This window comes from Nicotiana tomentosiformis, chromosome 3 (assembly GCF_000390325.3).
Source record: "Nicotiana tomentosiformis chromosome 3, ASM39032v3, whole genome shotgun sequence".
Classification (NCBI taxonomy): Eukaryota; Viridiplantae; Streptophyta; class Magnoliopsida; order Solanales; family Solanaceae; genus Nicotiana; species Nicotiana tomentosiformis.
Window position 1 is genome coordinate 72,979,001 of NC_090814.1, and position 12,776 is coordinate 72,991,776.

At 36.6% G+C, this 12,776-nt stretch overlaps 1 protein-coding gene across 4 annotated transcripts; it reads right to left on the minus strand.

The window, feature by feature from the left end:
- Positions 1–175: 175 nt before the first annotated feature.
- LOC104087702 (structural maintenance of chromosomes protein 2-1-like) lies at positions 176–11,990 on the minus strand. 4 transcript variants are annotated; one of them, XM_009592253.4, is made up of 21 exons: positions 11,470–11,989; positions 9,977–10,657; positions 9,681–9,824; positions 9,302–9,592; positions 9,011–9,196; positions 8,731–8,895; positions 8,591–8,650; positions 8,357–8,419; positions 7,691–7,782; positions 7,455–7,551; positions 4,998–5,114; positions 4,617–4,835; positions 3,601–3,741; positions 3,303–3,470; positions 3,028–3,212; positions 2,833–2,926; positions 2,677–2,765; positions 2,328–2,553; positions 1,085–1,159; positions 691–818; positions 176–349 (listed from the first exon to the last, which is right to left on the minus strand). In XM_009592253.4, exons 1-20 carry the CDS (start codon positions 11,785–11,787, stop codon positions 702–704), a joined length of 3,528 nt encoding a protein of 1,175 aa, XP_009590548.1. In that variant the 5' UTR covers positions 11,788–11,989; the 3' UTR covers positions 176–349; positions 691–701. The 4 variants fall into 4 exon arrangements, with proteins under 4 accessions (XP_009590548.1, XP_033509727.1, XP_009590546.1 ...); XM_033653836.2 differs by lacking the exon at positions 176–349 and adding an exon at positions 376–559 and having other exon boundaries at positions 9,074–9,196; positions 11,470–11,990; XM_009592251.4 differs by lacking the exon at positions 176–349 and adding an exon at positions 376–559.
- Positions 11,991–12,776: the final 786 nt, after the last annotated feature.

Sequence of the window (12,776 nt, forward strand, 5' to 3'; positions counted from 1 at the left end):
AACCCGATGCCAAAAGCTGCATCTGCCAATGTTCATGACAAGGCACCCCATAATACGTCTTCTCCAATTTATCGTATATCTCATGCCTCGTAAGTCGTAATAGTAATTGGATTACGCGATGCACAATTTTAAGTAAAAGCATTTTGTCAGCAGCAAAGCAGATATATCGGTAAACTACAATCAACTTCAAATTTCTGCAAGCTTAATTATGCAGCAGATATAGTCCAAGGTGTAGGGCGTGTGCGCACTTTAACTACACTAGCATGTACGCTCACGTCAAAATGAGGAGTTATGCGCTTACTGGATATCTTATACCAAGCTAAATTACTTACATAAAACAAAATGCCGCCTGCAAAATTAAATGATACAGAAATAAGCCATAAATTGTCGCAGTTGCTACTTATGCAGAAAAGCTAGGGTGTTAGACAAGGTTACAGCACAGCTCAGAGAGCCTATTGGGGAGAGTAGATCAAACAAACAAGATAATTAGAATGTATTAGGGATGAGATTTTCTACATATTGGAGGGAAATCAGAATTTATACACATGACGCCAAGCATCTGCGAATAGAAGAAGTGCAGAAACATTTAGGACAAAAGTAAATGGGAACATTTAGACATCAAAAAGAGAACTTTTAGCAGAATCATAACATGCAATTATCAAGTTACTGCAAGAAAAATTACATTCTCACCATCTTGTGAATCATTTATTCTTAGCTGCAACTGTTCTCTGCACTGTTGAGACGCCATCCACAAATTTTGTTCGGAAGAGAACATTGGCATTGTTAAACATACCCTCTTTCAAGGATACAACAATAAACTGCAGAATCCAAAATAACAGAAATCAAAAAAGGAATGTTAGCAAAAGCTACACAACAGTTGACATTTTCCATCTGACAACTATTTATGCTTGGAGTTCTCTTCGATCTTTAGCCACTAGTTAGTCATGTTATGAACATTAACGACTGTCACAAATTTCACTTTTCTACAAAAGCATATGTCAATGACAAAATCTGTTCCTCTCCAGACCAAAAGAATTGCTCATGAGATATTTGTCAAAATTCAATCATAGATAAACTAGTGCACCTGAGAATGTGGAAAGTGACTCTTGATCATTCTTCCAATGTTCTGTGTGTGACTTAAATCAAGAGCTGCATCAACCTGCCAAGCAAGCACAGGCAAAAGATGCAAATTACTAACAAAGTTTGTAGGTAAGTATGGATCAGTCAAAAGGTTCAGCAACCATTCCATATGCACCACTTACTATCACCAAAGTTGGGTTTGCAATAAGCAATGCCCAAACACATCATAAAGCAAGAATAGAGCATAAAAACAAATTATTCAATGTGTTAAGGTGCTCCTTTATATCTTACAAGATGAAAAGTTTTTGACATGACAATTATTCAGTAAGGCTAACTACCAATAGGTAAGTATTGATTATGCATATTTAGAATTCGGTACATAAATATGCAACATTTCCTAAAATTTCAAGTGAATAGGACATGCAGATGGAATTTGAAGGAAACCTCATTATACAGCTGGTTTAAACCTTAAATATGTCCTCCATCCCACTTTTATGTGACACCATTTGACAGGGCGTAAAGGACGAGTTGGTAATTAACTTTTTATTTAATAACAACGCTGGTGGAAGAAAATTTTCAGGTTATTCTTTTAATGCTTGACAGAGAAAATCAAATTAGATATAAATTTGCCAATAACAACTATGCCTCAATTCCAAACAAGTTAATATCGGCTATATGAATTCTAGCTGAAAACATCAGAGAGGATGAATTCAAAATAATTTAAATGTCTGAAGCTATACAGAATAATATAATTAATGGACTGATACCAAGTACTTTGGATGTTCCAGAGGGACTACGAATTTCTAGTTTGATAAACATCAAATATTATCTAAAAATATAGATCACATGGATGAGAAGACATATCGTAGGAGTCACCTCATCTATCTTAGCTTCTTCTGCTCTATGCTTCTTACAATTAAAAATATATGATAGAGGAAAACAAACGAACATCACATTGGTGCTTTCAGTCGTTTTTTTTCAAATAGATGTTTCTGTCACAGCATCAAAAGACGCTCTCCAAAGATACACAGATACAAATCCTTTCATTAATTCTAGGTAATAGCCATTGCCATAAAACTACATGATGCATTCTGCCAAAATACTAACTCGCAGCACACACTTTAGGAATCTGGAATTCATCACTGACATTACTTGGCATCCTATGAGTAGTGATATGATTAATGATCAAATATTCTTTCTTTATTATGTAAATCTCAGAGCATGTTAGTTTAAGAAATTTTAAGTACCTCATCCAGGATATAGAGTGGGGCTGGCTTGAAAAGAAGCAAAGCCAGAATGAGAGAGAGTGCAAGTAGAGATCTCTGCCCACCACTAAGCTCAGATAATGATTGTTTCCAAACTGCTCCAAATGCAACACGAACCTCCAAGCCATCTAAGAAGGTGCCTCCTTCAGGAGGTTCTAACTTTGCCATTGTGCCAGGTAACAAAGTAGAAAAGATGGATCCAAAATCTCTGAAGAGGTATGAAATATCAAGGTGAGATTTTGTAGAATCTGAAGAGTAGACTCTTCAATCGAAGTAGAAATATATGTCAAATTAGCAGCTCTTATGCTCACACAATGAACCACTATGCTACCTGTTAACTTTTTCCCAAGTAACTTTAAGTGTTTCCTTCTTCTTCTCATCAAGCTCCTCAATCACCTTTTTGATTTTTGATTTGTCATTCTGCAACAACACAAGATAAGTAAAACAAAAAACAGCAGAAAAGTATGGTTACACTGATTATACCAACCTCAATAATGTTCTTCTTTGACATTAAGTCATTGTACTCGTCTTCAGCTTTCTCAAACATCGACATAACCTTCTTATTAACCCTTTTCTCAAGCCTTCATCGAAGAGATAAACTTAGCAGTGTGAGTATTGGGAGGTAATAGAATGTTCTGCAACATTGCATATATATTTGTTAAATAAACTAGAAGGTTCTCACCCTGACTGATCGGCTTGAAGCTTTTCAAAAGTTTCCCTTGCATTACGAGGATCACAAGATCCAAAATCATAATCAGTACCGCTTCTTCCAAAAAGTTGCTTCTCAGATGCAATCCAGGGATGTTTCTCGATCAATTTCTCAACCTTCAAGGAGCAATCCTTTTGGTCCATCTCCATGCGCTTCACCTGTGACCAGATTAGGAGGAAAGAGGTTAGTTTTCCCAATAAGGACATCAAGAAGAAGAACAAGCTCACAAGGATAAATGGTCAGTAAACCTCATTTTCCATTCTCTTCTTCTCAAGATTGGTCTCACTAATTTTATTCTGAAGTTGCTGCTGTTCCTTGAGAATGCTTGAGATTTGAGAATCACATTCCTTGATCTTCACACGAGCTGAGTTAAGTTCTGACTGGGCCAGGCCATGATCATCTTTCAAAGAAGCAACCTGCAAGAGAAAGTCGAGAAAATTCACAAAGAAAGTTACCGGAAAAAACATATAAATATTAATGTTCTTCATTTTAATTTAGCAACAGAAGTAACTCTTCTGTTATATGTAGGTTGTCTGCAAAAATCACCTTCGCCTTTTGGGAATCCACTTCAGATGCAAGATCATCAATCTGCTTGTTCAGAGAAACTAACTGACTCTCAAGGGATGCATGTTCCTGTTTGACAGCTTCCATCTCCATTACAAGCCTCTCCCTTTCATTGTCATGCCCCTTGAAGAATAAACAATCATGTCATTAGGGATAACAGATCCAGAAAATCTTCATTTGCAGCAGCCAAACTATGTCTGACAGAAGGGTCAACAATATGAAACTAAAGTATATCAGTCCTAGGATATCCTCATCTAGTCAGCTAAATTCCCAAACTGGTAAAATCTGAGACATTGTCCTTGTCTTCTGCTATTCAGATGAAAACCTTGCAATATTGTAGAAAACAAATAATTATTGGTTAATTAAAAGGCCTTCAAAACTAATGGCTTTGAAAACAAAGATACGTCTAGGGGGAGACATTCAGGAAATACCTCTGGGTTCCATGAATGATATATATTGTCCCACTGCACCATTTCATCTCAGTATGACATTTCAAAATTATCAGATAGACATTGCTGTTCATTATTTTATTCACTTTTATATTAGTTTCTCTCTAAGAAGCTGGTGAATGGAGCAACATGAATAATAGGATTCATATAGCCAACCGCAATTAGATTGGGATTGAGGCACAGTTACGTTGTAAGAAGCTGGTGAATGCTCAAGTGCTACACGAACTTTGAATTCTACAAGTGATACCAAGCTTAGAATGAAAACCATAAAACCTTTCAATCATCATAAACTAGCAACAAACTGACAAACCAAAGATTGTGATGCTGAGAAGTTACTTGAGTTTGAGGATAATAATTCTTCAATCATTAGCTTTCTAGTCCTTTTCCTTATCAGTTATATTTTTCACGTAATATAAATCTAATAAGAGGATAAGGAAAACCAAGAACTGATGAAATTGTTTAATATGGACATTCAAGACATAAATCATTCTAGAAATTTGCTCCTAGTGCTTAAAACTTTTACAAGTGCTGGAAACATTAAAAACCTACCTTTAGATCCTTCAGTGCAGACTGCATCTGATTTTTTATAGTCTTAACCTTTTTTTCTAGATCTTTCAGTCTGCTCGCCCTATTACCAGCATGCTCATGAATTGACTTTTCAAGACATGACACTTTGGCCAGACAGCTTTCGTAGACAAGTCTTTTCTCCTCAACAGCTGATTTTGCTTCTCCAAGCTCCTGCTCTAACTTTTTTACTAGTTCACCAAGCTACATGACAAAATAACAATTGCAAGAGATGATACAAGCATTAATACGCTTATCTTTGAAGGGGAAATAAAGGCCATACAGGAAATAACAAACTACAAAGGAAAATGAAATACCGCTCTCTATCTTTTAAAAAATGTTACTGAATAGAATAAGGTGAACAACCTTGTGATGCTCATTTTGCTCAGCCCTGCTCTGGGACAATGAAAGATCATATGATGCAAGTTCCAACTGAGCCTTAAGGTCTTTGAATTTTCTTTGAAGCGGAAGGAGCTGATTAATCTGAATGCCAGAAACAACAAAAGTTAAGTCCTCAAATGCAGTGTTGTCAAAGGCGAAAAGCTCTAAAAAGCACTCTACGTCTATTTGGGCTTTAAGCGGACTTAAAGTGTGAGCTTTAGTTTAAAAGGCGCAATGAAGGAAATAAATAAAAATCTATATGTATTTCAAGAGCAAAGCAACAAATTCATTTATAATGTTTCCCTTAGCAGCTAATACACTTATTTCTGATTATAGTTGTTTTTTAGTGCTGCTTGATTCAAGAGAGAACTCATGGGCAATGAGGCGCACGCCTTAGTGCCTTGCCTTACACTGAAGCGCAACTAAAGCGAAGCGAAGCGCCCTCCTTGAGCTGTTCTGAGCTTCAGGGCTTAAGCGCGCCTTAAATGAGCCTTTGACAACACTGCTCAATGGAACCAGAAATAGACCTGAATTATACCACATAGGGGGGGGGAGGGGGGTGGTTAAGGGTCAGATAATGGAGCTCAAGCTTGTCTCCAGAATTCCATTCTACACCGCCAGACTGATCATCGAAAAGAACTGCAGTACATGATACTATAACTGAAACCTACTTTGACACATACAGTGTTGTCAAAAGCTCATTTAAGGCACGCTTAAGCCTTAAAGCTCAAAAAAGCTCAGGCAGGGCGCTTTTCCTCACTTAAGTTGCGCTCACTGTTTTAAAAGGCGTTTTCGGGGCGGGGCGTACCAAAAACGCCCTGGGGCGATGACGCCCCGCAATTTGGGGCGTACACTCGGGCGTTCGAGGCGCGCTTTTTTAGTGAGGAGTAAGCCCCAGAGACTTTCAAATTAAAACAAAATTTGTTGAATAAGTACTTCATATAATACCCAAATTCTCATAAGTCAGTTTGGTAATTACTCAAAAGGTTTAAAAAGGAACTCAAAAGTATTAAATTTAAAAGTAAAGACCTTTTATATTGATTTAAGCCTTAATTCATAGTCTTTCCCAATTTTTTATCTTGTCCGCTAGTCTGCTAATATCTCCCAAAAGCAACAAATATTTAATTTTTTTTACAAATACAAATAGAACTACATTCTCCTTCATAGCAGCAAATTCAAAGTTCAAATTGGAGGTTAATCATTCTTTTTGTTCCAAAATATAGAAAACTTTATTCTTTTAGACTCAAATTACTAGTGTTTGTAAGTAGCGTATAATAGATTGTTTTGATTAGTTTTTTGTGGGGATGGAGCGCGCGCGAGCGCGCACACACACACACACATATATATAGTTTTCTTCAATTTTTATGCAATTTTACCTGTTTATAAATATTTACTGTCTTTATATTATTTTATAAAATATTAAAAATTAAATACATATGGGGCTTACGCCCCGCTGAGGCATATGTAAAACGTCTCGCCTTATGCTCACGCCTTTTAAAACACTGGTTGCGCTTCAGTGTAGGCAAGGCACCAAGACGTGCCCTTTATTGCTCACGAGTTCTATCTTGAATGGAGCAATGTTACACTACAAATATAATCGACAAATAAGTGTATTAGTTGTTAAGTAAAACAATATGAATGAATTTGTTACTTTTCTCTTGAATTACATATATATTTTTATTTTTTTCTTGCATTGCGCCTTTTTTTAACTAAAGCCCCCACTTAAATTGCGCTTTGCACTTAAAGCCCCAATTGACCTAGAGCGCTTTTAGAGCTTTTCGCCTTTGACAATACTGAGCACATACTATCCAGCTAGTTCTGTATTAAGGGGATTGAAGCAATAGCTAATGAAAAAAGATGATCATTGACTAATACTGAAGCAAGATTATCCCAAGAGAATCTTAATAAACCTTAGAAATTTCTCTTATTTGACAATGATTAAACCTTAGAATTTGCAATCTATCCATGCATCAAGATTCGTCGACCCTAGCACATCTTATGGTTTCATGTGAAAGGCAAATGCATGTTACAAATGTTGACAAAAATTGCTAAGTGTTTCACATAGATCGAGGAATGGGATAAGGTCCATTTTCTTAAGTTGATGTCAAAGCTAGGCCCATCCCTATCCTTTCTTGGTTTACCCGATGTTGGGTGTTGTCCACGCTCAACAAGCCCAGGGCATGGGGTAGGTGTTAAGTGGCTCACATTGGTTAATGAATGGGTTGTCATCTCCTTATATGGTTATAGGCAACCCTCACTTTATGAACTAGCTCTTGGGCTTGAGTATGCCCAAGGTCCATTTTATTAAAACAATCTAATGACTACACCAACAGCATGACCTTGAAATTCACCTATATTGTGACTTATCCCTTCCCCCAACCCAAAAGTATAAATGACTATTTTCAGGTGTGTGCATGATTTGGAAGAATATGATCCACCAACCTTGGCATCGATTTCAGAGAGACGTTTTTGATGAAACGAAAGTTTTGATTCTGCCTCTGCCAAAGCATGAAGTTGTCTCAATAAATCACCACCGCCCCTGTAAAAAGTTGATATTACTTTAAAATCACATGTCATCATGAAAAGTAATAGGGTCCTCAAAACACTAGAGATATTTGAAAAGTTATTCCATAAAATGAATCAAAATTGACCATATGAAGCAGCAGATGATCGCTTACCTCCGACTACCACCAGTTAAAAGTCCACTAGGCTGAAAAATATCACCTTCAAGTGTCACACTGGGTATTCCAACTTCCCGACTAAAAGCAACCTACAATTCATTTTATAAAATAAGAATCAGATAGCAGTAAGTACCAACATGAAGGTGGACAAAAACAAGTTCTACTTCCTTATTTCCATCACTGACACATTCATCTTGCCAATGATATTTTGTTGTTGTTAAGAGAGAATCAATGGGCATTGGCATGCATTATGTCTGCACTAAGACACTGACTTTAACGACGCCAAACTTGTGTAGCACCAAGCTTCAGGACTAATGCGCGCCTCAAGCGGGCCTTTAACAACGTTAATGGTAAGCAGTAACTCTCTATTACTAACAAGTAAATTTACGACATAAGATATAGAGTTTCCTACGGTATTCTGAAGAATATTATGAAGTATTCTCTATATTTTCCTGCTTAAATTCAATAAATCAAGAGATGTATAATATCATCAATTCCCTTTAACTTTTAACAGGCACAAAGCATCAGTAGTCTTTCTTTAGTTGAAGATAATTATTGTCAGCAGTCTTATATACTTGTTATTCAGATTAAAACACAAGGACAATTAGAAATACATATAATATAAAATCACCAATGTACCAATAACTACATTTGACACCTTACCTCTCGTGCTGCATCAATAGTTTTGCAAACAAACGTTGAACCAAATACATACTCCATTGCAGTCTGTCATTGACATAGCACTGAAAATTAGGCACGAAACAGATGAATCCAAAATTTTCCAAGTCAGAAACCAAAGAAGCCAAATCAATATTGAGATATCAAAAACTTGGTATCAGACTCAGAAGTTTGTTTTATAAATCTGCAAACATCAGAAACAAAGAGTTACTGGCATACTTTGAGTTCTTCATCATATCCAACTAGAGAAATTGCCACTTCAGCATTGCCCTTTCCAACCTGTAAAATAAACACTTGTGTTCTATTAAAAGCATCAATATTGATGGTCACTTCGTATCATGGAAATTGCAGTGACTGACCAGTCTAGTAGCAGCATTTTGATATCTTGGTTGAACGGGATGAGTTTGAATTTTGTTTAAGGGTATAATAGTCACTCTCTTCCTAAGACCACCTTTTTGTAGAAGTTGCTTTCCTGTATCTTCTGTGTCTACCACAATATTAAACAGCTTCCCACCAGCAGCTACCTGCAGTAGATAAAATAGTATAATGCCACAACCCAACATACTGCTCAGCTCAGCAAACCCTCGTAGGATTAGACTATCAGAGAGCTAAACAAAATATCAGAATACATGCACAAACCTCTAGAGCAGTCATTGCAGAACTATCCTTCACTTTAATGAGTTTTGCAACTATGCCTTTTACCTTTGATCTATTAAAATTCTTCACTGGGTCACTATATGTGAAGTCAATATTGGCCAGACGAGAGGAAAGAACACGTATTTCATCTTTTAACTTTTGTATAGCCTCTACTTCAACGGCACGATCCTGATTTAAGATACAGCATCAATCAACAACAAGAAAAACCGAATTAAAAAAACTGATTTTTGTATAAATATTTTAGATTTTAGTGGGCATCATCGAGAGACGTACACTTTGTAATGAATCCATCTGCTCCTCTTTGTATAAAAGAGATTCCAAAGCTTTCTGCAGTTTTTCCACTTGTTTCCTCCCATTGTTAAGCTCCTTTTCCACTGCAGCAGCTTCTTCTCGCTTTGATAATAGCTGAGTTTTCTTCCCTTTTAGCTCTTTCTCACAATGGTTTATTTTTGTTTGCAACTGTTTCAATTCCGTTTCAGCATTTCCAACCTCTACTTTGGCATCAGCTAGTTGTTCTTCGAGGCATTTCTCCTCATTCCCGCTACTCTTACCAGCCAGCACACCCTACAAGAGAATGGAGATCATCTGATTGAGATATGATAGGATTTGATATGCATTGTGCAGCGATCCCCATAAAGTTTTGTATGCTCACCTGGTACTCCTTTTCATGCTCTTCTAGACTCATAGAAAGCTCCTCAACTCTTTTCTTGAGGTCTGATGCTCCTTCTTCAGCCTTTCTTACAGCAGCAACTTTTTCTTCTGCTGATTGCTTTAATTCCTCAAGATTTTTTTCAACCTGCAACATCAGTGCATGATTTTTTAATCCAAGGGATATAACAGCAACACAGCTTAAGAAACTGACAAGTATCAGAAACATACAGTGAGATTTCTGGGAGGAAAGAAAAAGAAAATAGAAAAAGATAAGACTGGAAAATATGAAGCTCTGACCTTTACACAATTCTTTTTCTCAGTCTTTAGAATGTCCCCTTGATTTTTCAGGACAGATGTTTCCTTCACCAGATCACATGAAAGAGCATCAACTTTTTCAGTCAAAAGCTTTATCTCCCCACCCATGTTCGCATCTTTCTCAGCTTGCAATTCTGATGTTCTCTTTTCCATTTCCTGTATCTCTTCGTTCATCTTTCCCACATTATTATCAATTTCGGTAATCTTAGACTTCATACCTTCTAAACCCTGTACTGCATCAGCCATAATTTTTTCAGCTTGAACATACTCATAGGCAATGCAAAAGCGTTTAAGTCTGTCCAATTCGGCATTCCCATTCGCCCATTGCATATACTGCATCCTCTCTTTTCTCAGTTTCTCCAAGGCAGGAAGAATTTCCTGGTCTAAGAGCTTGTCAATCTCATCAACTTTACTTTGTTTCTTTTCAAGAGTTTTCAGGGCAGCTTCTTTCTTTGTCTCATACATTCTTGTACCAGCAGCTTCTTCAAGCATAGACAAGATTTCAGGGGGTTTCATGTTCAAGACTTTGGTGATGCGCCCTTGCATAATAAGAAAGTGTGGATTGTTTACATTTAGCTGCACAGAGTGAAAAAGATTCTGAACACGACTTGGCTGTGCAAGGTGCCCGTTGATCAAATATTTGTTCCTTCCACCAACCACAATCTGCACGTATACGATCAATTATTAATGTACACAATAGGTTAACAAATAAAAGCAGATATTTTAGAAAAGGATAAGCAGAATAAGAATTCCAGTCTCCGACTGCCTTGTTTATGACAATTCCAGGTTGGATCTTGTTATCCTCTATTTAATATAGGAATACTACCTACTGACAAATATGATATACAATAGTAAAACTCATTATAGGATTCTTCACCCATAGTCATAGTTAAGCCTGATAAGAAAGAGCAAAGCGAAGGAAAAGCAGCTGGTTCATATTACAATGTGAACAATAGAAACCCTAAAAATGTCCTGTAAACAACCCCATAAATCAGTCATGCAATCGAGTTGGTTAACAATAAATTATTTGAAAATTCACTAAACAAGAGCAAATAATAAAAGCAGTGGCATTCATTCTTCCCGCAATCAAGACACAAGCTCAATTTTTGAGTTGCACCAATTAAAAAGAAACATTTTATTTATGCTTGTTATGTCCATGGAACTCTTTCAACAATTGTACACAAATATGCAAGTTCAACTTCAAAATGAAGACTATCACAAGTAAGAATCCCATTAGCCAATTATAGGCATACATGGGCGGAGCTAGCATTTCGAATTATAGGTTAGGCAGGACCAGTAGCTTTGGCAAAGATCATGTATTTGTGTAAAAAAAAATTCACTAAAAACGTATAAATAATTCATCCGCACCCAGTAAATTGCCATTTCTAGATTCTAAAACCCATAACCTTAAAATACTGACTCCGCCTCTGTAAGCATTTGCTTTCCAAACACAGAAAAAGAAAAATGGAATGTACCTGTCGGGTAACAGTGATTTCGGTACAATCTTCATATCCCAAAGGACTTCGAGTACGGTCTGAATTATCAAACACAACGGACACCGTAGCCTTAGTGATGCCAGCTTGGCCTTGCTTGTACACTAACTCCTGTAGATTAGAAGCCCTAACCTGCTGCAAATTCGTAATCCCTAAAACGAAGCAAATTGAGTCCAAAATGTTGGATTTACCTGACCCGTTCAAGCCCGTTATGGCATTGAAAAACGGGTCGAAACCCGAGACGACTGTTCTTGTTGCGTATGACTTGAATCCCTCCAAGCAAATTTCTTTAATATACATGGTGACTACTGAGAGCAAGAAGTTCCCGGAGAGGGTCGATATCAAAACCCTAGAAAATGGAAGTGGCACAGGGCTTTGGAGATCAAAACCCTACTGAAAGAAAATTCGATGAAGATGAAATTTTGCTTCGGAGATGTGGAGTGATGAATTTAGTTCATTTTGGGAAAGCTTGTTGGACTTGGTGAAATTTAGGCGGGAAAACGGATTTTTTTGACACCTTTTCTATTTTTGAATTTAAGGGGTACCTGCGTTTTAGTTTTAAAATTTATTTTTTAGTTTCATATGTACGTTATTATTTTATTCTAGTATCTCTATAATTTTTATTTTTATTTTTTTGGGTAGGGTCGACTGATTTTTGTTATGGGGATTGACTTTTTCTTTGTTTAAAAAGAACTTCTAGTAATAGGGGTTAAGGAACGGTAAGGGCAAAAGGGTAATGAGTGACAAATTAGTTACGTAATTTTTTATTTTTTTAAAATATACTAACTTTTATAAAATAAAGACCGTAAAGTAAAGACAAGTATAGAGAGAAACTGATATATTATTCAAACTTCAAACTTATATACATAATGAACTGAATTCTCCTCTATTTATAGAAGAAAGGAAGTTGTTGTGTAAGCTGCTGTGTAAGCTGCTTGTAAGCTGCTGCTGTAAGCTGCTGTGTAAGCTGCTGCTCTAAACTGTTGTGCCAGATATAGATAATCTTCTATCATGGGTAATATTTATCCATAATGGAGTACCGAAATGATAAGCTCTTCAGGAGGCTTATTTCCAATAGAGTACTAAATAGATAAATGTATTTATGGCGGAGTCTCATATGGATAAACTTCTCCAGGAAGCTTATTTACAACTGAGTACTAAATGAACATCCATAATATAATATATTCATAACACTCCCCCTTGGATGTTCATTAAAAGATAATGTGCCTCGTTAAAACCTTACTAGGAAAAACCCCGTGGAAAAAAATCCTAGTGAAGGAAAAGGAGTA

Coding starts and splice junctions, on each gene's coding strand:
- LOC104087702 (XM_009592253.4), bottom strand. CDS start 11,787: ATGTATATTAAAGAAATTTGCTTGGAGGGATTCAAGTCATACGCAACA. Junction 4,836..4,997: donor AGCAAAATGAGCATCACAAG/GTTGTTCACCTT, acceptor TTTGTCATGTAG/CTTGGTGAACTAGTAAAAAA. Junction 2,766..2,832: donor CAAAGAAGAACATTATTGAG/GTTGGTATAATC, acceptor GTGTTGTTGCAG/AATGACAAATCAAAAATCAA.